We start from the raw sequence: 21,333 nt of genomic DNA, 5'->3' as shown, positions 1-21,333 counted from the left end.
ATTCATTCATTCATTCATTCATTCGTTCGTTTATTCATTCATTCATTCGTTCGTTTATTCATTCATTTTATCACTCAATCTTTCAAATCATTTTTCCATTAATTTATTTTTTTAATCATTGAATCATTAATTAATTCATTGACTCTTGACTCACTCAGGCATTCAACATTCTGCCTTTGTCGAATGGACGAAAGTAAATTTTTTTTACATTTTACTCTCTTTATTATTTTAAAATATTATTTATTTGCCATTATTTTCATTTTATAATTTTTTTCTTTTAAGATTCTAACATTCATTCATTACTAGGCTAATAAAAAAATTTGTCTACAGAATGATGAGAGGTGGGTTGTGGTGGGCGTCAGCACGTTTCAGATGGTGGTCTCATGATGATCGTTCCGATGACAATTCGAAGATGACAATAAGAAGTTTATTTATTTGCCATTATTTTCATTTTAGAATTTTTTTCTTTTAAGATTCTAACATTCATTCATTAATAGGCTAATAAAAAAATGTTTCTACAGAATGATGAGAGGTGGGTTGTGGCGGGCGTCAGCACGTTTCAGATGGTGGTCTCATGATGATCGTTCCGATGACAATTCGAAGATGACAATAAGAAGTTTATTTATTTGCCATTATTTTCATTTTAGAATTTTTTTCTTCTAAGATTCTAACATTCATTTATTACTAGGCTAATAAAAAAATTTTTCTACAGAATGATGAGAGGTGGGTTGTGGCGGGCGTCATCACGTTTCAGATGGTGGTCTCATGATGATCGTTCCGATGACAATTCGAAGATGACAATAAGAAGTTTCTGGAGAGTAAACGCGCGCACATTTACGCACATACATCAATACAACACACACATACACAACATCCATTCAATCGGTGTCGTTGTTATGTTTCTCTTCAACTTTCTATTTTCTTTACCGGACTTAATTTTATTCATAGGTAAGTTAGGGATTGAGATGAGTTGAACAATCGTAGGTAGGCAAGGGCTTAACATTAGTTAAAAAGTTTCAAGTAAAATAAAAACGCTGAAATATGTAAAATAAAATACCTAAAACATGTAAAATTCCAAAAACGTAGAAAAACATATTTGTAGGTAGGTGAGTTGAGTTAATGATTATAAATAAGCTAGGGCCCTGAGAGTAATTTAATTGTAGGTAGGTGACTGACTACTATTCTTGCGACTTTTTACTAGTTTTTTGTGATGTGTTTGTTTTCGCTTCACAGCCCCACACCAACAAAACAAACTACATTTTATTCTCGTCGTCGCCTTAAATTTTACCTTTTTGAACAATCTTTTTAATAACGTCTATTTATTTATTTGATTATTTATTAAATGTTGACTGGTTTCAAGTTTCTTTAATTTGGTTATATAATTTTTGGATATTTCTTGATTTAATAAAAGCAACTATTGTGTTTTTCTTTCTTTACTAAAATCTCGAAATTGTTTGTAGATCTGTACAGTTAAGTGTTTGTTCGAGTTTGAACAAGCCTTGCAAATATTTTTCAAATATGGTTCATTGATTGGTTAGTTGACTAGTTGATTGAATGAATGGTTGGTTGATTGATTGGTTGATTGATTGATCTCATAGTATTTTATATATGAAAAAAAAATCCGATTAAGCCAAATACGGCTTTACTTGGCCACTGTATTTTACCAGACAAAAGCAATTTATTTATATTGACAAAAATAATTGTGAAATGAATATATTGACTTATTTAAAGCATTATATGTAAAGAAAACTGCCATGACACTGTTGCATGAGACCCAGTAAGCCACTGCAGTAAGCCAACGTATGATTTCAGCAACTATAATTTCTATGAGCACCAGCGGAATGTAAAATATTCATTGAATATAATGAAGATAGTTGTTCAAATAACAATTTTGATCTATTTAGGTCGTTTATTTCATGAGCAAATAAATTTTTAACATGATCGAATAGTGTAAAAAAGGGTGACTTTAGTTCAATCCTACTTAGCCAACATTCGGCTTCAGTAAAAAACCACCGGATTTCACAGGACCAAAAGTATAATTTTTATATTCAAATTAACAACAATAATTTAATATTACATAATTTTATTTAATAAAATCATAATTTTATTTAATAAAATTAAAAGAGAATTACTACAATGTTTTAAGCATATTAATATGTATTTACTATGCGGCATGGCCATAGTCTACTACCCGCACGGCTTCCGGACGGCAAATGGTTTACTATCCGCAAGGCAGTAGTCTACTATCCGCTCGGCAATGGTTTACTATCCGGTGCCCTGGCTGTCGGTGAACCTCTGTGCAAGGAGGGAGAATGAAGGGGAACTTTCGACTATCGTACCATTAACAATTTATTATAGATTAGTTAAGGTAATTGAATAGGTAGATAGGATTATTTTTATTAAGCAATTTAAGATGCAGGCACCGCTAAGCTTTCTGATGAGAATTTTCTCTTTCTCCATTCCACGGGCTGTGTTTCAACAACAATCTCGAGGAGGACTGACACCAGTTTTGGAGGACAACGCAGGAAACGGAAGGCACTCATCATTTTGCCTTTGTCGAATGGACGACGGTAAGTTTTTTTCACATTTTACTCTCTTTATTATTTTCAAATATCATTTATTTGCCATTATTTCCATTTCATAATTTTTTGCTTCTAAGATTCTAACATTAATTTACTACTAAGCTAATAAAAATAACTTGTCTACAGACTGATGAGAGGTGGGCAGTGGTGGGCGTCAGCACGTTTCAGATGGTGGTCTCATGATGATCGTTCCGATAACAACTCTAAGAAAACAACAACGATTTTTGAAGTATGGTTTAGTTTCGTTGTTTTTATTTTTTTCATTCATTCATTTTGTCACACAATCTTTCTTTCATCCATTAATTGACTCACTCTATTCATTCATTGAATCATAGATTGGTTAATTCATTCAATCACTCAATCATTCGCTCAATCATTTATTCGTTTGTTCTTTCGTTTTAACATTCATTTACTACTAAGCCAATAAAAAAATTTGTCTACAGAATGATCAGAGGTGGGTTGTGGTGGGAGTCGGCACGTTTCATGATGGTAATCTCTTGGTAAGATAAGTTGCTTCTTACTTTTTTTCAATGGCTTGTTTTTTATTTTAAAAAATTAACTTTTTCTTTCAATTTTGTTTTTCAGTATCCGGTAAAATTCATTTCCTCGGTGCGTGTCAGATGATGGTCGGTGCAATGGAGGTTTGTCCGTAGTGGGTGAAGAAGTTTCTGGAGGGTACGCGCGCGCACATTTACATACACGCACACACATAAATACAACACACACATACACAACATCCATTCAATCGGTGTCGTTGTTATGTTTCTCTTCAACTTTCTATTTTCTTTACCGGACTTAAGTTAATTCATAAGTAAGTTAGGGATTGAGATGAGTTGAACAACTGTAGGTAGGCTAGGGCTTAACATTAGTTAAAAAGTTTCAAGTAAAATATTAACATTAACATAAATTAAAAGCTTCAAGTAAAATTAAAACGTTAAAATATGTAAAATAAATGAGTTGAGTTATCATTACAGGTAAGCTAGGGCCCTGAGAGTAATTTAATTGTAGGTAGGTGACTGACTACTATTCTTGCGACTTTTTAATATTTTTTTTTGTGGTGTGTTTGTTTTCGCTTCTTAGCACCACACAACACCAACAAAACAAACTACAATTTTTTTTGTCGTCGCCTTAAATTTTACCATTTTTGAACAATCTTTTTAATAATGTCTATTCATTTATTTGTAAAATGTTGACTGGTTTCTTATTTTGGTTATATAATTTTTGGATATTTCCTGATTTACTTTGTATATATGCACGCATGAATAATTTCTGTTTGGTATGTTGATTTAGTCATTATGATATGCTGTGAACTGTCCTTACTAAATATTCATGTTTCGTGATAATTATTTTTTATCGATCGATAATTTGTTATATTTGTTTAAAATCTGAACTTTTTAAAAAATTGACATTTAACAAATTTTAATTTCGTCACTTTTCATCTTTTGATGATGTCAAATAAAAGCAACTGTTGTGTTTTTCTTTTCTTACTAAAATTTCGAATACAAACATGTACACATAAAGAGACACAGACACACATACATACAAACATACATACATACACGCATACATACATACTGCCATCATATATACGCAGTACAATAAACATTCATGTCATTTCTGTCAATGTATTTTAAGTTTGTTATACTGTTAATCTTGTTAACTATGATGACGATCATCATCATCATCATCATCACAACCTTCATCAACGAACAACAATATAATAATAATTACTACAACAACAACAACGAAATAAAAATAGTTGTTCTCATTAGCATTTCAAAAGCTTGCATTCTTCTTTTAATACAAGTGTTATATATATATATATATATATGTGTGTGTGTGTGTGTGTGTGTGTGTGTGTGTGTGTGTGTGTGTATGAATAAACAGATAATCCTCATTCAACTTGCAGACCGGATCTGGAGTTGGGCAAGGAAGGGACGGAGCTCCAAATTATTTTCATATTTCAAAATAGAAAGAGTTGGTGGCCCGTCTTAATTCAAATCTTTGTTTGGTCATTTGTTTATGTTTATTGTAGATGCCTCTTCCTTGTGGAGGCCGCGAGGCAGTCAGTAGTCTTTTCCCGAATCCTATTCAACGTGAACATGAACTTAATGTTGAATTTTATTCAGTAAGAAGCACGAATGCACCCATACGCAAAAGGACAAAACAAAAAGTTAAAATAATAACCTCGTATGAAGAAAAATGAATACGCTTGAAAATTCATTCAAATGATAACAATGCACACGCATTTGTAGGTGCAATTACAATTAAAAAAATACATTTACATCTTCATTAAAATTAACCTCATTATTTCCATTGTCACTGGTAGTGAATACATTTATATAAAAAAGGATTCAACATTTCTTTCAAATATAGAAGAGCATAAGAAGCGAATTAAGCTGCACAACACATCACACTCACACGTAATGCAACGCAACCACAAAAAAAACCGCTCGGCAGCACTTGACGGCGAACCAAGCGACTTTGTCTAACAAACCGCTTAACACATTATAATGGGCTAAATCCCGGTGCAATATATAAAAGAGTAAATTGCATCTAACTAATTAAGCGGTAAAGCGAACTCCGTACTTGTGACTGTGCTAAAGGTAGATTCCATGGAAGAAACTTAAAATAGATAAAAAACATTTGAATAAAGAAAATTTGAATGGATTAGCTGATGCAAATAAAAAAAACGCTGAAGATGTATCAGTAGCAGACAAATGTATTAAATAGAGGCGAATAAATGGACGATGACATGAGCGGGTAGGTATTCGATGGCTCCTTATATTTACAAAGTTTTAACGTGAATTGTAACAAGAATAACAATATGAAAAAAAAAACAATTTGAAATAGAGTATGAATTATAATAAAATAATACGAATAATAATAAAATGTAATGTGAATTACGACGTAAATTATTATTATAATAATGAAAACATGAATTAAAGAACCAGCTAGAGGCTGACCATGACCACAGGACCTCAACAAAGTCACCAAGATTTGAAATTAAGCATACAAACTCACGTAATGTCGAAAATCATCGACTGTTATTATTTATGGGAAGTTTAAAAATAGAAATTTTATACAAAAAAAAGACGTAACAGAGAATAAACGTGAATAAAATAATCGACTCATTAACATTTTAAAAAAATAAATAAATGAATAAATAAATAAGCAAATAATGAAATGAATCAAATAATTAATTAATTAATTAATTAATTAATGAGTGCATTAATATACAAATAAATAAATAAAAAGATCAATAAACAAACGGACAAATAATCGTACAAATAAATTTATATACACATTCAAATACTATACAAGTAAATACATTTAAAATTGAAACATTAAAGACTGTTTATAAGCAGTCAATGGATGTCTAATGGTTATTGTTCATTGTAAGCAACGATGTAATTCGTTTAGAAGTCTTTCTCAGCTCCCCTACTTAACAATAGAGAATTTAAAAAATAGAATGATTAAGAAGAAAAACATGTTCTATGCGCGCTATGATATCTAAAAATGTGACAATTCAACATTATTAAAATGTATTTAATATTACCATCATTAGCATCATTATCACTACAATCATCATCTTCTTCTTTATCATCTCCTTCATCGTCATCCTCATCATCCTCCCATTCGTCATCGTCGTCGTCGTCGTCACCATCCTCATAGCTACTTAACGTTCTGCACGATGATCAGTCTGATGTTGATGGTCTTTCCAGCCAGCAGCCTGTTGCAGTCGGTGGAGCTTGGCAGGATGAGTTCCTTGTAGGCAGAGTCTGAATTCTCAGAGGAAAACTCGAAGTCGTGGATGGCCGGGTTGATGGGCACCTCCCCGAACGGGCCCTTCACTGCCACGTACGAGAGCTGTAAGGTGGGGTGGGGTGGGGTGGAGTGGGGTGAGGTGGGCTGGAAAAAGGTGAGTTGCTAGGTTGAGTAGATTATACTATACGCATATCAAATTTAAATGATATTTTTATCAATGTATGTTCTCATGCCGGTATATTGACTTTTATTCATTATTATAATGTTATTACTGCTGCTGTTATATTATCATTGGGCGAAAGAAATGATTAGTTGATTGAATAACCAACGAATAAAAATTTACAAATTACTAAAATAATCAACTTTCCTATCAATAATTCATTCAACCAACCAGCCAGCCAGTCAACCAACCAACCAACCAACCAACCAGCCAGCCAGCCAATCAATCAACCAACCAGAATAGAACCAGCTGCCAGCTTGCTCTTGAGACTGAGTTGATAGCTGAGAGTCCTCGTGATGCTGTGCAGTGGGTTGCTGTTCTCACTCTCGTTCACCCTCGCCTTCACCGTCCATTGATAGCTATGAGCAGTGAACCTGTTCGACTCGTAGAACAACTTCGGGATGTACTCGTCTGTTCGGCCTGGACGCAACTGCGCGTCTGTGGTGGTGGTGATGAAGAAGACGACGGTAGTGACGACGTAGTGATGACGATGATGACGTAGTGATGACGATGATGACGTAGTGATGATGATGAAAAGGTTGTGAGTGATGACAATGTTAAGATGAGTGATAGTGGCACTGGACACTTGAGTATTTGACCCTTTAGCTCAAACAACAAGAGTTTCATTTCTCAAATTAATTTGCTGTTGCTGGGCAGCTGTCTATATGGATGCAGACACACGCAAACATAGAAGACGATGCAGAGGCCTCATGTTCTGCAGCGTGTTCACTGCTCAACGTATGTTGCAATTGCCGGTCATCATCATCACCATCCACACCGTCATCATCACCATCATCATGCACATCATCATTAACATCCCCAACAACAACTGACCAATAGGAACAATCTTCTCGGCACTGAGCAGGTCATAGATGCTCCTGAAGACAGACATCTCCTTGTTCTTCTCAGCAAGTGCCTGCTGCACTGAAGGCAGAACTTCCTGTCCTGACGATGATGATGATGCATGAAGAATATAATGATGATGAAGATGATGATGATTGGAAAAGTGATAACCATTAGCACCAATAAAATCAAATTTTCTACCAATCATCCAACCAACCAACCAACCAATCCCAGCCAACTAACCAGCCAGCCAACAGACTAACCAATCAATCCCAGCCACCCTATCAACCAACCAGCCTGCAAATCAACCAACCAATCAGCAAACCGGATTCAATCAAACAACCTGATAACTTGGAGATGTTGCAGTTGTTTTCATGATTTTGAAGCATGCAGAACTTATCAACCCACGTACAGCCCAACTTTGTGTATGAACATTGAACTAGTCTGGTCAGTATACAAAAATATAGAAGTGGAGAAATTTGCACACAATTTCAAAAATTTTATTACAATATCTGTCATGTAAACCAAATCATAATCTTAATTATAAGAACAAGAGAACAAGAAATAAAACCATAAACACAACCACTGCCAGAAAGACGAACCATTTTGCCACTCATGTCAAAATCCACCAAACTCAACATAAAAACAATCCTCATTACCATTATCCTCCTCTCCATCCTCATCATCACCTCATGATCATCATCATCACCCTTACAATCATCATCATCATTCTTGCAATCATCATCACTATCATGAACTTCAGCATCACCACAGTCCCAATCATCATCATCATCCTCTTCTTCTTCTTTACCAAGTCATCATCATCATAATCATCTATCTCTAGCATCATCATCACCACCATCACCATCATCTTCCTCATCATCACCATCTTCGTCATCACCATTAAAACCTGTCTGGACAGAGGTTCTTCTCGTGGTTGTCCAGTGCACTTCTGGGCATCTGCTTCGAGCAGTGGCCGCACAGAATGGGCAGCTCTGAAATGGCCTTCATAAATTTTCGACAATATCTTCGCTTACCAAGAACCAAATAACTGACCCAGTTATAAAATTATAATGATGAAAGGACCTTCATGAGTGAAACAATAACATGGAATTTTTTAAAGTTACTGTGGATCAAATGAAAATAAAATATAAGTGTTCTTTATGGGAGTAAATAAAATGGTGGTGAATGTTTCATCAAGAAAATAAGTGGATGACTAGTTGGACTGGCAGGTAGGTAGGTAGGTAGGTAGGTAGGTAGGTAGGTAGGTAGGTAGGCAGGTAGGTAGGTAGGTAGGTAAGCAGGTAGGCAGGTAGGTAGGTAGGTAGGTAGGTAGGTAGGTAGGTAGGTAGGTAGGTAGGTAGGTAGGTAGGTAGGTAGGTAGGTAGGTAGGTAGGCAGGTAGGCAGGTAGGCAGGCAGGTAGGTAGATAGGTAGGCAGGCAGGCAGGTAGGTAGGTAGGCAGGTAGGTAGGTAGGCAGGTAGGTAGGTAGTTAACTAGTTAGTAGGTGTGTAGATAAGTGAGTGTGCCTGGTATATAAGTGACCAGAGCAATGTTCTAATGAAGAAATAAATGAATAACTCACTGACCCAATGAGTAAATGAGTATGGATATGATAGGTGGCAGTAAGATCAACAATCGAGCCATTAAGATGATGAAAGAGTTAATGAAAATTCATAAACTGAATGATTGAGAAAATGAACAAGTAGTCAACCAAATGATGACAACCACTAGCATTGAGGGCCTCATAAATGTGAAGGATTTGAAGACCAGTTAGTGACCAACATATTGAAAATAGTGGCTAACATTACCATTATGAAAACCATAATAACAAAACAAACATAGGGATTACATTATCATGGAACAGCAACAACACAGCAGCAATAACAAACACAGCAGCAACAACAAACAAGACAGCAACACCACACATCCACCTTTTCAACAGCCAGATTTCTAATGCAGACATTCCTGTTGATCTCACATCTGCACTGCGGACACGTCGAGTTCTCATCTTTAATTCGGGCATCGGCCAACAAGTGAGTGAGACAGCTGATGCACATCAGGTGTCCATTCGTGCACTGTGAGAAGAAAAGACCAAATAAAACAGTTCAATTTGTTTACCATTCGATATGCCATTGTATAATTATTGCACATTAACACAGATGGAAAGAAAAAGGAAATGAAAGAATAAACAAAAACATTATGAAATTTTTCAATTGAACAACAAAACAAATTGTTGAATGCTTCTAGTGGGTTATTTATTGAGAATCTTAATATAAATGAAAATTGTTTGATTGAAATGCTGAGTAAGATGGCAGAGAGAGGATGACAGGTGGTGAAGTATTGTGGCTGGCTGATACTGTCCTTTTATTTCATGGCTGTTCAGAACAGTTGTCATGTAAAATGTGAGAAAAGAAGTGCTACTTTGAATAGTTTAACATAAATACTCAAAAATCCTAATTTTTCAATTCAACAACAATACATTATTTTTTTCCTCAAAAGACAAAAAAATTAAAAAAAATAAAATTTAGTTATTTTGTACACACTTTCAAAATAGTTGATTAAATATAAGAAATTACACATCACCACTATTTCTGTGTAAAGCACACTTCATTTTGTTAAAAGACAATGAACTTTAATTAGATAAACAGACAAAGGAAGCATAAAGAAAACTGGAAAAAAAACTACAGAAAAAGAGAAAAAATGGACAACCAATTTTCTGAAAAAGTTGCAACCAAAAAAAGATATGGTGTACTGTACTTGAAAGAAGGTCTGATTGGGCAGGTCGAGGCAGACGACACAGCACAGGACCCCAACCAAACGTTCTTCTAGAGGTGGTTCAGACTCAAAATGCTCAGACTTGAACCTTTTAGCTTCAAACTCCATGGTCGACGATGCAGACGAGCAGTCCATGCGCAAGTTGGAGGCAGCTGTAGCATTCGAATCCAGGCTCTGAGTGTTGAAAGCAGTCGACGCCGTCTCATGCTGCTCGCTCATTTTTTCCGTCAGTAAAACAAAAAGTTCAGTAAAAAGAAAGATGGAGCAAAATGGAGATAAAAGACAGAATCAGCTGATTTTTGAATGTTTCGTAATATCATTTTTCTTATTTTATAAAAAAATTTATTCTAATAATAAATGTTTAAATAACAAGTTTTCACCAATAATAATGTTAATTAAAAAATGTTTATAACTTTTTTAATTTTATTAACTTGAAATATATATCTTAAAATATTGTTCTTCGTATCTTGTGTCTTGTTAAAAGTGAATTTAAAGTTAAGTCATTTTTTGTTGCAGTCAGGTGTATTCCAGTTTTCGCCGTCAGTAAGACTTAACGAAATAGTTTTAAATTTGCTTGACGACATTTGTCAACGAGAGCGCGAATTTTATTTTATTGTACAAATCAAACAAGATGTCTAAATCTAAATTGCCTGTTGAACAACAACCAAACACCATTCCTAAACGAAGGTAAAAATAAAAAAAACTAAAAATTTTATATAAAAATGTTTTTAAAATTAAAAATGCTAATGATGGATCAAAGTACAATTGCAGCGTCTTATTCTTGTATTTTAAATCTTATAATGTTTTGCTTGATTTGACTGTATCCTTTGTTGTATTATGTTCCATATAATGATGCTTCACAGTTTATTAATTTCAATATTAGTTTATTTATAATTTTTATTTTAGGCAGGAATTATTAAAATGGAATGGCTGGGGCTACAAAGATTCAAAGTTTTTCATCAATAAAGATGGCCAAGTTGAGTTTTCTGGAGAAAGGTTGTTATATGTTATTTATAAGATATGTGAGATGTGTGTGGTTAATATGTTATGTGTGTATGTATATTGTATAATATAATACATTATGTGTGTATGTTGTACTAAATGTTATAATGTTATGTGTGTAGTCTATAGTATCTAATTTAACTTTTTGCAGTTTGAGTTTTGAAATTTTTCAAAATCATTCAAAAAGGAACTGAAATAATGACATAGTGACAATAATAATGAAAATATTTTGATAAACACTAAACAGGAAGCAGAAATAAAGCAGCAATGTCATTTGCTGCAGAGATTTACTTTTTTGAAATATTATTTTTGTTAATATTCAATTTTTTCAAAATTAAAAAGGAAATGTTAAACAATCAAATTTGCATCAGTTAATATAAACAGTTTTAGAAAAAAATAGATCTTAGTTAAAAATTTGTTTTTAAAGTGAATATCTTTCAAATTTTAGAAATAGTTGACTTTGTACTTCTGACCTTATTTAAAAAAAACAGCATCATCTAGAGCACCAAAAGGGCAGTAAAATTTTGGTGGAAAATATATGGAATAAAAAACAGTTATATGTGTGAAATGCATGTTGGTACAATATTTATTGTATAAATGCTGTTGAATTGGTTAAGTGGGTAAGTTGATATATCACTGTATGACTGCTGTTCAGTTGGTTGTGGGTGTATGTTTAAATGCAGGTATGGTCAGTAATCAGTTTGGTTCTTAGTTAATCTTATATAGTTATGTGTATGGATGCGTTTTTTATGTAAGCGTGTTTGAGAATGCATGGTGTGTATATATTTATATATATATATATATATATATATATATATAGTTAAACCTCTGTACAACAAACTTGATAGTTTCAGGAAATGAATTTGCTATATAGATAGAAATTTTGTTACTTAGAATTTGTTCAGGAAAAAATTCTATATCACTTAAAAGGTGTTTATATGCTATATATTTATGAAAAACAGGCCATTAATCATTCATTTTTATAACAAAAGGTAATAATATACAGTACAAATGGAAAAATATGAAAATTTGTAATGTTAAATGTAAATAAATACTAACATTATGTGTATATAGCAAAAAGCATAATACATGCCTAACTTTTAGATTACTATGTTCAACATTTATAATTTTGTACATTATAGAGAAATTATTTTCTTTCTATAAAAACAGTTTTATGTGTAAAATTCCATGGAAAATAAAAAATTCGTTATATAGAGGTTTTCGTTATATAGAAATTCGTTATTAGGAGGTCTGACTGAATATTAATTTTTTTTGAATTTAATTGTTTTTATGTTATTGGAACATAGTTCTCTGTAGGAATTTGTTAGATTTTTTCCTGTTCATTCAAATAGATACAAACTCAGCGGCCATGTGATGCCACACCTAAGAGAATGGATGACTAAAACTGTTGGCATTGACATCAATCACAAGTCACCTGCTCAGGTTACCTCTTAACTTTCTCACCCATTAAGTTTATATTTTAGTTAATTTTTCTTCTTTCTTATTATTTGTTCATGGCTTAAAATGTTGTGTAACTTGAGATTTGCCGTGCACCTTTTAAAGAGTTTAAGAGTTTTACATTTAAATAAATTTTTATTTTTCAATATTTTAAATCCGTAAAGTGTCATGTAGCATATAATTCACTATAAAAGGTAAGACATTTTCAACCATTTTGTTAGATCATCACGATTTCAAACATTATCATTATTCTTAGTTTTTGTGTACCTTCTCTTACTTGGAGGATGTGTGTGTGTGTGTGTGTGTGTCTGTGTGTGTGTATGTGAGAGAGAGAGAGAGAGAGAGAAGTGATGAGAACATAGTGAAGATGTCAAACTCAACGTTACTGAAATAATTGGAGATGCATTGATTTGGTAGCAATTTCCAGGTCAAATATGATGTTGATCAAGATTGTGAGAGTACCAGAAAAGAAACTACAATGGTGCTTGACATATAGAAGACAATAAGTAATTTAAATAAGACCAAATTGCAACTGGTTTCAACTTAAAGATAGGATGAAATTAGTCAAGTTGAAAATTGTGTACATAAAAAGAAAGAATGTTGTTAATAAAATGACAAACTTGCAATATCTAGGTTGCTTACCTAATTGATTGCTTTGTTGTGTATGAACAAACTATGAAATTCATGCTAATTTACGCATTTTATTACTTCCAATTGACTTGTTTTGTTATTTATTTACTGAATTTTTTCGTTACTGCAATGTTCTCAAAGTAAATTTTAAACTAATCAGGTTGAGATGACGGTTGCTAACATTCCAGCCCCGAACATAAATGAAGATTTCATGAAGAGCATCAAGATGTCCAACATATGCTACTCCGATGACCCAAATGATAGACTCTTCAGGGCCCACGGTGCTTTCGCGTTTATTTATTTCAATATTTCAGAAATTAATGATAGGAAAATAAATGTTCATACTGCTGCAAGTACTATTTCTCCCGTAAAACATCAAGTTTAATTGTCTTCATAATCGTATTTAATCAAAACCCTTCATGTTCACGTATTAGTTTCAATACTTTTATATGACAGGATTTCTTAGCTAACGTGCATCTCTGCATTATTATACATATATCTCTTCAAAAGGATATAACATTATGCTTTTTGCGTTACGTTATATTGCATTCTATAAAAGATACATGCGTTTCGATCGTTCAATGCATGCACTCTTTTCAGGAGTGCAGGATAAAATTGAAGTGGTCATGCTTCATTATATGGTAATCAATAGAAAAATGTGGTCCATCCATTGGTAACCGCTGAATAAATTTTTATCACTATTTTACTATTGTATTGATTTGAATTATTATTTCCGAAATAACATTAACTCAGGTCACACACTCCACGAGTTGTTCTTATTGAGAGAAGGAAAGTTCAAGAGGATTCCTGACCTCGTTGTCTGGCCAAGTATGTTGCTCAACTTTCTATCGCATCATAAATGAATGAGATTTTAGACTTCTCAACATTCATTTTAAAACTTTCATCTGGTTTTCTCTGAAAGTTTTGAAATTGCTAATTTATTTTCAATTGAATAATTTTAACCAATTATTTAAGACTAAGCATTAACATTGATGAATGAATATCAATTCATTCATTCTTACATCGTTTCTACATTCTCACAATTTTCAATATATATATATCGAAATGAAAAAATTATGAGCTGAAGAATTCAAACGCAAATTTAAGAAATTTAAAAATATTGAAAATGTTGGCATGGACTAAAGAAACCAATTGATCAAAATTTGTTTCCTCGATTAAGCCTTTAAAAACGGACCATAAGTTTTTTGATGCAAGATTAACTAGCTGATAGTATTCGAATTGGTTAGTTAGTCATGAGGTTTACATAACGAGGTCATATAATTGTTTCCGCCAATGTTAATCGTTTTACAGCCAACCCTGAACGTGGTACAATGACCTTTCCTTAATCATCATGTCGTCATTTAAGAAGAGCTTCTTACTATCTTTCAGCTTTATTTCATGAGTTATCTCGAGATGTCGCTCCGATTCATTTTATTTGGTCAAAATTTAAATTGTACACCACTTTGAAATTACAAATTCATTAAATAGACAACATTTAATTAGATGGTCACACGGATGTTGAGAAGATTGTTGAGCTGGCCAAAGTGCACAACGTCGTCATCATTCCTTTCGGAGGTCTGCACTGAAATTTATAATGGCAGTTTTTGTTCATGTAATCTTTGTAATCTTTAAAACATACCTCTTAAGCAGCTGAGTAACTAATTTAATAATTACTTCTAGTAGTAATTATGTAACAATGTAATTGATCTTCAGAGTTTAACCAGACAATGTTTGTATTCATGTAATTTATATTATAGATGAAGTTAATGCAGTGTTGTAATTGAAGGTGGTACCAGCGTGACGAACGCGCTTGAATGTCCGGAGCATGAGGTCAGAATGATTGTTTCGCTGGACACTTCACAGATGGCGAGTATCAGCTGTCAATTTATTTCTTGTAATTAATATACTGCTTGGTGTAAATGTTACGGGATGGTGACTCGGACGCGGATGGTGATGATCATTAAATTTGTTATGTTGATGATGGTGGTGATGAAATGATGATGGTGGCACAAAGTAACTTTCTGGTTAAATTTTTGGATTTGTGGATTGATAAGAAGAACATGGCAGTATGATGATGATGGTGGTGATAATGAAATGATGATGATGATGGTGGTGGTGATGATGATGGTGGTGATAATGAAATGATGATGATGATGGTGGTGGTCGTCGTCGTAATGAAATGAGGATTATCATGGTAATTAACAATTTGATGATTATTAACAGTCACGTATATTGTGGATTGATGAGAAGAACATGGTGGCATGCTGTGAGAGCGGCATCGTCGGGCAGGACCTTGATAAGAGGGTAACTTCACGTGATGGTGATAAAAAGGATGATGGTGGTGGTGATGATGTTATTAGGATGGTGATGATAAGGAAGACGTGTGTCGTGTTGACAGTGAAGATGTATTTATCTCGGAATAGCGTATATTGAGGTTTTATCTCATTTTGGTTAGGCTTAAGCATTCTTAGATGATTTTGTTATCGAAACTAATCTGGCATGTTTTTTAAGATGGCCACAATGTTTGTTTATACGCTTCCAACCATTGAAGTTAGCAGCTCGAGGTCTCTGCACAGGGCACGAACCAGACTCCATCGAGTTCAGTACTCTGGGAGGTTGGGTGGCTACCAGGGCAAGTGGCATGAAGAAGAACATCTATGGCAACATTGAAGATCTGGTAGGAGCTGTCGTGATTTATTGTTATATTAATTAATTGACTAATTAATTGATTAATTAATTAATTGATTAATTTATTGATTGATTAGTGCTTTTTAATTGTGCATGAGTGAAGGAGATTGAGGAAGGTTGAATTACATGATGTTGTGGTGTTCATTGAATGTTATGTTAACTGAATGTTGATGACAAAGCACTGAACTGATTCAGGTGGTTCACTTCAAGACAGTGACCGCGAAAGGCACTCTCGAGAAGAGTTGCATGGTGCCTAGGATGTCGTCGGGACCTGACCTCCATCACTTCATTCTTGGATCTGAAGGTCAATATTTCTGCATTTTATCTTTTTTATTAAATTCTATTATTAAATTTGGGCGGCGAGATGGTGGAGGCGCCTGGTTTTGCTCTGGTGCATCGACTGGTTTCGAATACAAGAAGATCTCCGTCTGCCACGTGCAATGGTGTGATGCCTGATACCCGGATTCACGCGTATTCACATGTGGCTTGTGTGTTGTTAAAGGCTCTGGGAAATAATTAAGAGAGAATTAATATAAATAATTTTCTAGCTATTATAATACTTCTTAATAGCTTGTTAGATTGATGTTTTAATTAATTTATTAAATTATTTTATTAAAATTGTCAGAATTATGTTTTACAAAATAAATTTCGCGCAATCCAAGCTGGTTTTTTTGATTTATTATAACTTTTTAGCTGTCTGTAAAACAGCATTAACCCCTGGTGAAAACACTTGAAAACATTTGTAGGGACACTCGGGGTGGTGACTGAGGTGACCATCAAAATCAGGCACATCCCTGAAATTAGAAAGTATGGTTCCATTGTGTACCCTGATTTTGCGAGTGGTGTGGCGTGTTTGCAGGAGATTGCAAGGTTGAGGGTTGCGCCTGCCTCCATCCGACTGATGGACAACGAACAGTTTCAGTTTGGTTAGTGAGTATTCGGTTCATTCTTTTCTGTATCTATTAATTAGTATTTTAAAATTCTGATTTATTTCGTGTTGACTGGTTCGGCTCAAATGACTGCCATCTGATGCATGAGGAAGAATTTAAATACAGCATTATTCAATGTTGAGTTTTTTGATTTAAATAAATAACTAAAAATCATTTTGCTTGTTCACAATTAGATTTTGTAAAATATTGCTTCATTTTGGAATTTTAATCAAATTCATAGATTTGAAGACGTAAAGTTTAATTAAGTTAATTTGAGTGCTTTCAAATATTGGTATTTAACTAAAAAGTTTTAAAAATTAGGTTTAATATGTGGGAAATAATAATTTTAATTAGCCAACTTCTATCGTTAAAAATTAATTTTATTCTTACTTATTAGTTGTTTTTAATAGTTGAAGAATATTTCAGCTTTCAAAGGTTGTCGCATATTTTTCAACTTCCACGTAACGCTCGACAAACACGTTGATCATCACCATAACCATCGCTGTAATCACCATCATGACCACGCCATTGTTCTTTGAAAGGTCATGCGTTGAAGCCCGAGGTGAAATCCTTCCTGGCATCGCTGGTGGAAGGCCTGAAGAAGGTCTACATCACCAAGATTAAGGGCTTCGACCTGCAGCAAATCGCCGTGGCCACGCTGCTCTTCGAAGGATCAAAAGATGTTTGTGAATGTTTCTCCTTGCTACTTCATTTGAGAACAATACTACACAATGTAAAAGCCTAACAGGGATGGATTTCCACTTATTTGTTGATAAATTAATTTTAGATGAGTTTTTAAGAATGAAAACGATCCTCTCATTGCTCCAGCTGTCGATGTAGTTTCAGTTTTTATTAGGTTGATGCAGTGGAGTTGATTAATTTTAAACTTTCATTTCATTGTGTTTTTTTTAATTATTTTCAGGAAGTTTTAAGTCGTGAGAAGAAAGTATATGAGATTGCATCAAAATACGGGTTAATCTAATGTTGATATATTATGTCGGTGAATTAATCTAATATTTATATTTTATGTTGGTGAATTAATTTAATGTTGACGTATTATGTTGGTGAATTAATCTAATATTTATATATTATGTTGATGAATTAATCTAATGTTGATATATTATGTTGATGAATTAATCTAATGTTGGCATATTATGATGGTGAATTATGAATAGGGGCATCCCAGGTGGTGAAGAAAATGGGCAGAGGGGTTATATGTTGACCTACGTGATTGCATATTTGAGGGTTGGTCTGCTGTTCATTTTAAAAATGTATATTAAATATATTTTCATCTCTAGTTCTGTACATGATGTTATTTCTCGTTTTAGGCATCCATCTTTCCCATTTTCACACAACGTTATTTGGAATTAAACTTTGTGAAATTATTCACAAAGATTTTTCTGATGTGAGACAGCTGACAAACATATCCTGCATATTCTCCATCCAACCTAACATATTCATCTAGCCCACATATCCTGCATAACTGAAATTTTTATAGCGCCATGTTATTTGTTACTTTAGTTCAGCAACGTCATCTTAACTAATTCTTGAACTCATTTGTAGGACATTGGATTTGATTATTGCACTGTCGCTGAATCATTCGAAACATCAGTTCCTTGGGATAGGTTAGCCTGATGTTGATGGAGTGATGAGATGATAATAAACTGGTGATGTAGGGGGTTAAAATAACTGCGTATGATGACATGATGAGATGATAATGAGATTATGATGAAGATCATAACGTGGATGGTGAAAGTTTCCAATACAACGTTCGGTTGGCGAGATGGGGTTGATCAATTAGTGATGGCGATGCATATTATGATTGCGAAAAATGTATTTTTGGTTAAGAATGCTTTTCAGTGATCGTTTCTTTAGTGATATTGTGTTAAATTGTTGAATTTAGGAATATATACATGTGCGTACAATGTGAATACGCATGCACAAATACCTATAAATGAATGGATGCATATGAATGAATACACGTGTTTGAATGCATTTGCTAGGGGACACATATTACCGCATTTGCGTAAATTGCACACATACACAAATGCACAATGAAGGGTGCTAGACTTGTGTCGCAACACGAAGGATCGAATAAAAAGAGAGTGCACGAAACATGGAATTCAATTTCCCCCTTATGCCACTTGCAGGTCTACCATTGTTCCATCATATTCTCCATCCAACCCAACATATTCATCTAGCCTACCACATAAATTTTATAAGAATATATAATGATACATCCATTCTTCTATTCCATCTTCTCAAATGCTTCACAGTCTCTTTGTATGTCTTCATTCTTTTCTATTGTTGGTTAAAACTTTATTGCTGATTAAAACTGGTCTTTATGTTATTGGTTTTTTGTTTGACATATACATTATTTTTAAACGGTAATTAATTTTTGAGCTGCAATTTTATGTTTGTTAGTATTATATATATATATATATATATATATATATATATATAATATATATATATATATATATATATATATATATAAATAATTTTTATTCATTTCCCATTTGATGAACAATCGCGAATTTCTATTCTACGACAACAACAGAGTGACACAAACGTACGACGCCGGAGCATGTGTCTACTTCTACTTTGGATTCAATTACAGAGGTATCAGCAACCCTGTCCACGTTTATGAAGAAATAGAGGTACGTACAGCTTGCTATTAATTTGTACTACCGAACTGATTTAATGAATCACCCAGATTGTTTGAAGATTTCGTTTTAAAATTGATTTTACTTGTAATGTTAAGAACTCATATTCTCTTGTTAATTCCACTCTATTGTTTTTATTCAATGGCGCCATTTAAAGCTAATCTTAAAATTTTGTTACATCAGAAAAGTGCCAGGGAGGAAATTTTAGCCAATGGAGGCAGTATTTCACATCACCATGGAGGTAAGTCCTGCTTGCCTATCACTTTTCTATTTTGCCTATCCATAATCCATAAACGATTTGCGTTTTAATTATTAATAGTTTATCAACATTAAGTAACTCGCTCTAAGGATAGAACATTTTTTAACAAGTTTAATTGCTAAGTTAAACATGAAGCAACCAAATTCTTTGTACCAATCATTAATTATATTAAATGTTAAAGCGCGTATCGTGCTACAATATACTTACTTATAACGTTTTAGTTGGAAAGATAAGACAGGAATTTCTGGAGCGAACCATTTCATCACCTGGTTTGGGAACTTTGAGAGCTGTTAAACAATTCTTAGATCCAAATAACATTTTTGGCAATGGCAATCTTATGATTCCTCCCGCTTCGAAGTTATAATATTTACAATAACTAGTTAACCGAATGAATCATGAATATTGTATTAATATCAGCATTGATATCATCATGAATATACACCAAGTTTCATTGCCATATTTAATGTTACTTAAATTATCATCCTAATGTTTAATTTTTTAAATATAAAATGATTAATTACTAAGAATTACTGTTCATCCATGTTTCCAAAAAAGTTGCTGATTTATTATTTGATTGGAAGTAAAGATTTTTTGTTTTTTAGATTTAGTCGGAATATTGTAAATCAATGTGGCGTTAACTTGTGTCGAGTTGTCAGTTGAAATAAATAATTAGTTATGTGAAATTTTAAAAACCTTATTTGGTAGCTATGCTTATCTTTTTGGCTGTAAAACGTACTTTTTTGATCATAACGAATTTAATATTTCCGCTCCAATCCGTTCCGTAATGTAATTAACAATTTTTGGCAAGTCTTCTAACTTCTTTTCCTCATTAGGTTTTATTTAACTGTTTTATTTAACTGCAATACAAGCTGGTTTCTTATGATTTCGTTTTACTTCTGTCTTTAACTGATTCCTAGTAGTTTCATTCAAACGCTTATCTGTTTTGTCTCTTTTTTTATTGTCAAAGTTTTCTATTTTTTTCAACTTCGTTTTGATAGATATAGAAAGCATTCCTCGTGCAATAGCTATTCTTCCGTTAACTTTTTGAGCGAATAGTCACAAGTTACGTTATGAAACTGCCCAAGTGAACGAACAGTTCAACTTGTTCTAGTTTTTCCGATCCTATTTGAAATTCGGTCTTTTCTCTCAAAATGATTGTTTTGGTTGATGGTTATGCAATCCATAATCTTTAGCGTTTTACGTCATCTCAATAAGCTTCCGTGAAGTTCACGGCGTGAACCAGTGAACCATCTGCACTGAATACCAGTGGATCAACACTTTCAGCCAGATTGAGATTCTTAATAATTTTGTCTCTAATATTAATTTTACCGATCAATGATGTTTCCATTTTTTCACTGCTCTCTCAATTAATTCTGTAAACAGCAGTTGGGCGATCTGCGTAACAGGCAACAGACTACCAACTACTTTTTCAACCTACTATAAAGTGAAGAAATCCATATTTCATTTCTTCAGATACGTTTAAAACGTTCGGTGGTTAGATCGGCTAGCC

The 21,333-nt window shown here is 33.4% G+C and overlaps 3 protein-coding genes across 3 annotated transcripts; 2 read left to right on the top strand and 1 right to left on the bottom strand.

The window, feature by feature from the left end:
* Positions 1–2,257: 2,257 nt before the first annotated feature.
* Positions 2,258–5,074, top strand: HELRODRAFT_189815 (hypothetical protein; the record flags this gene model as incomplete). The annotated part of the gene is made up of 5 exons (XM_009032346.1): positions 2,258–2,368; positions 2,420–2,570; positions 3,168–3,223; positions 4,618–4,710; positions 4,838–5,074. 5 exons carry the CDS (start codon positions 2,258–2,260, stop codon positions 5,072–5,074), a joined length of 648 nt encoding a protein of 215 aa, XP_009030594.1.
* A 1,183-nt stretch (positions 5,075–6,257) lies between these two features.
* On the bottom strand, positions 6,258–10,410 carry HELRODRAFT_165872 (hypothetical protein; the record flags this gene model as incomplete). The annotated part of the gene is made up of 7 exons (XM_009032345.1): positions 6,258–6,452; positions 6,905–7,008; positions 7,405–7,510; positions 7,818–7,857; positions 8,324–8,418; positions 9,348–9,491; positions 10,174–10,410. 7 exons carry the CDS (start codon positions 10,408–10,410, stop codon positions 6,258–6,260), a joined length of 921 nt encoding a protein of 306 aa, XP_009030593.1.
* A 310-nt stretch (positions 10,411–10,720) lies between these two features.
* Positions 10,721–20,515, top strand: HELRODRAFT_185203 (hypothetical protein). Its single transcript, XM_009032344.1, has 19 exons — positions 10,721–10,878; positions 11,098–11,187; positions 12,546–12,636; positions 13,442–13,562; positions 14,035–14,109; positions 14,785–14,856; positions 15,068–15,147; positions 15,505–15,585; positions 15,833–15,958; positions 16,165–16,273; positions 16,716–16,895; positions 17,441–17,580; positions 17,821–17,870; positions 18,074–18,143; positions 18,462–18,523; positions 18,959–19,048; positions 19,459–19,558; positions 19,748–19,805; positions 20,045–20,515. Exons 1-19 carry the CDS (start codon positions 10,823–10,825, stop codon positions 20,185–20,187), a joined length of 1,794 nt encoding a protein of 597 aa, XP_009030592.1. The 5' UTR covers positions 10,721–10,822; the 3' UTR covers positions 20,188–20,515.
* Positions 20,516–21,333: the final 818 nt, after the last annotated feature.

The sequence above is a fragment of the Helobdella robusta genome (assembly GCF_000326865.2).
Source record: "Helobdella robusta unplaced genomic scaffold HELROscaffold_8, whole genome shotgun sequence".
NCBI lineage: Eukaryota > Metazoa > Annelida > Clitellata > Rhynchobdellida > Glossiphoniidae > Helobdella > Helobdella robusta.
This window is presented reverse-complemented; position numbering and strand designations above follow the sequence as displayed.

Coding starts and splice junctions, on each gene's coding strand:
- HELRODRAFT_185203 (XM_009032344.1), top strand. CDS start 10,823: ATGTCTAAATCTAAATTGCCTGTTGAACAACAACCAAACACCATTCCT. Junction 14,110..14,784: donor TGACCTCGTTGTCTGGCCAA/GTATGTTGCTCA, acceptor ACATTTAATTAG/ATGGTCACACGGATGTTGAG. Junction 19,049..19,458: donor CCCCCTTATGCCACTTGCAG/GTCTACCATTGT, acceptor CGACAACAACAG/AGTGACACAAACGTACGACG.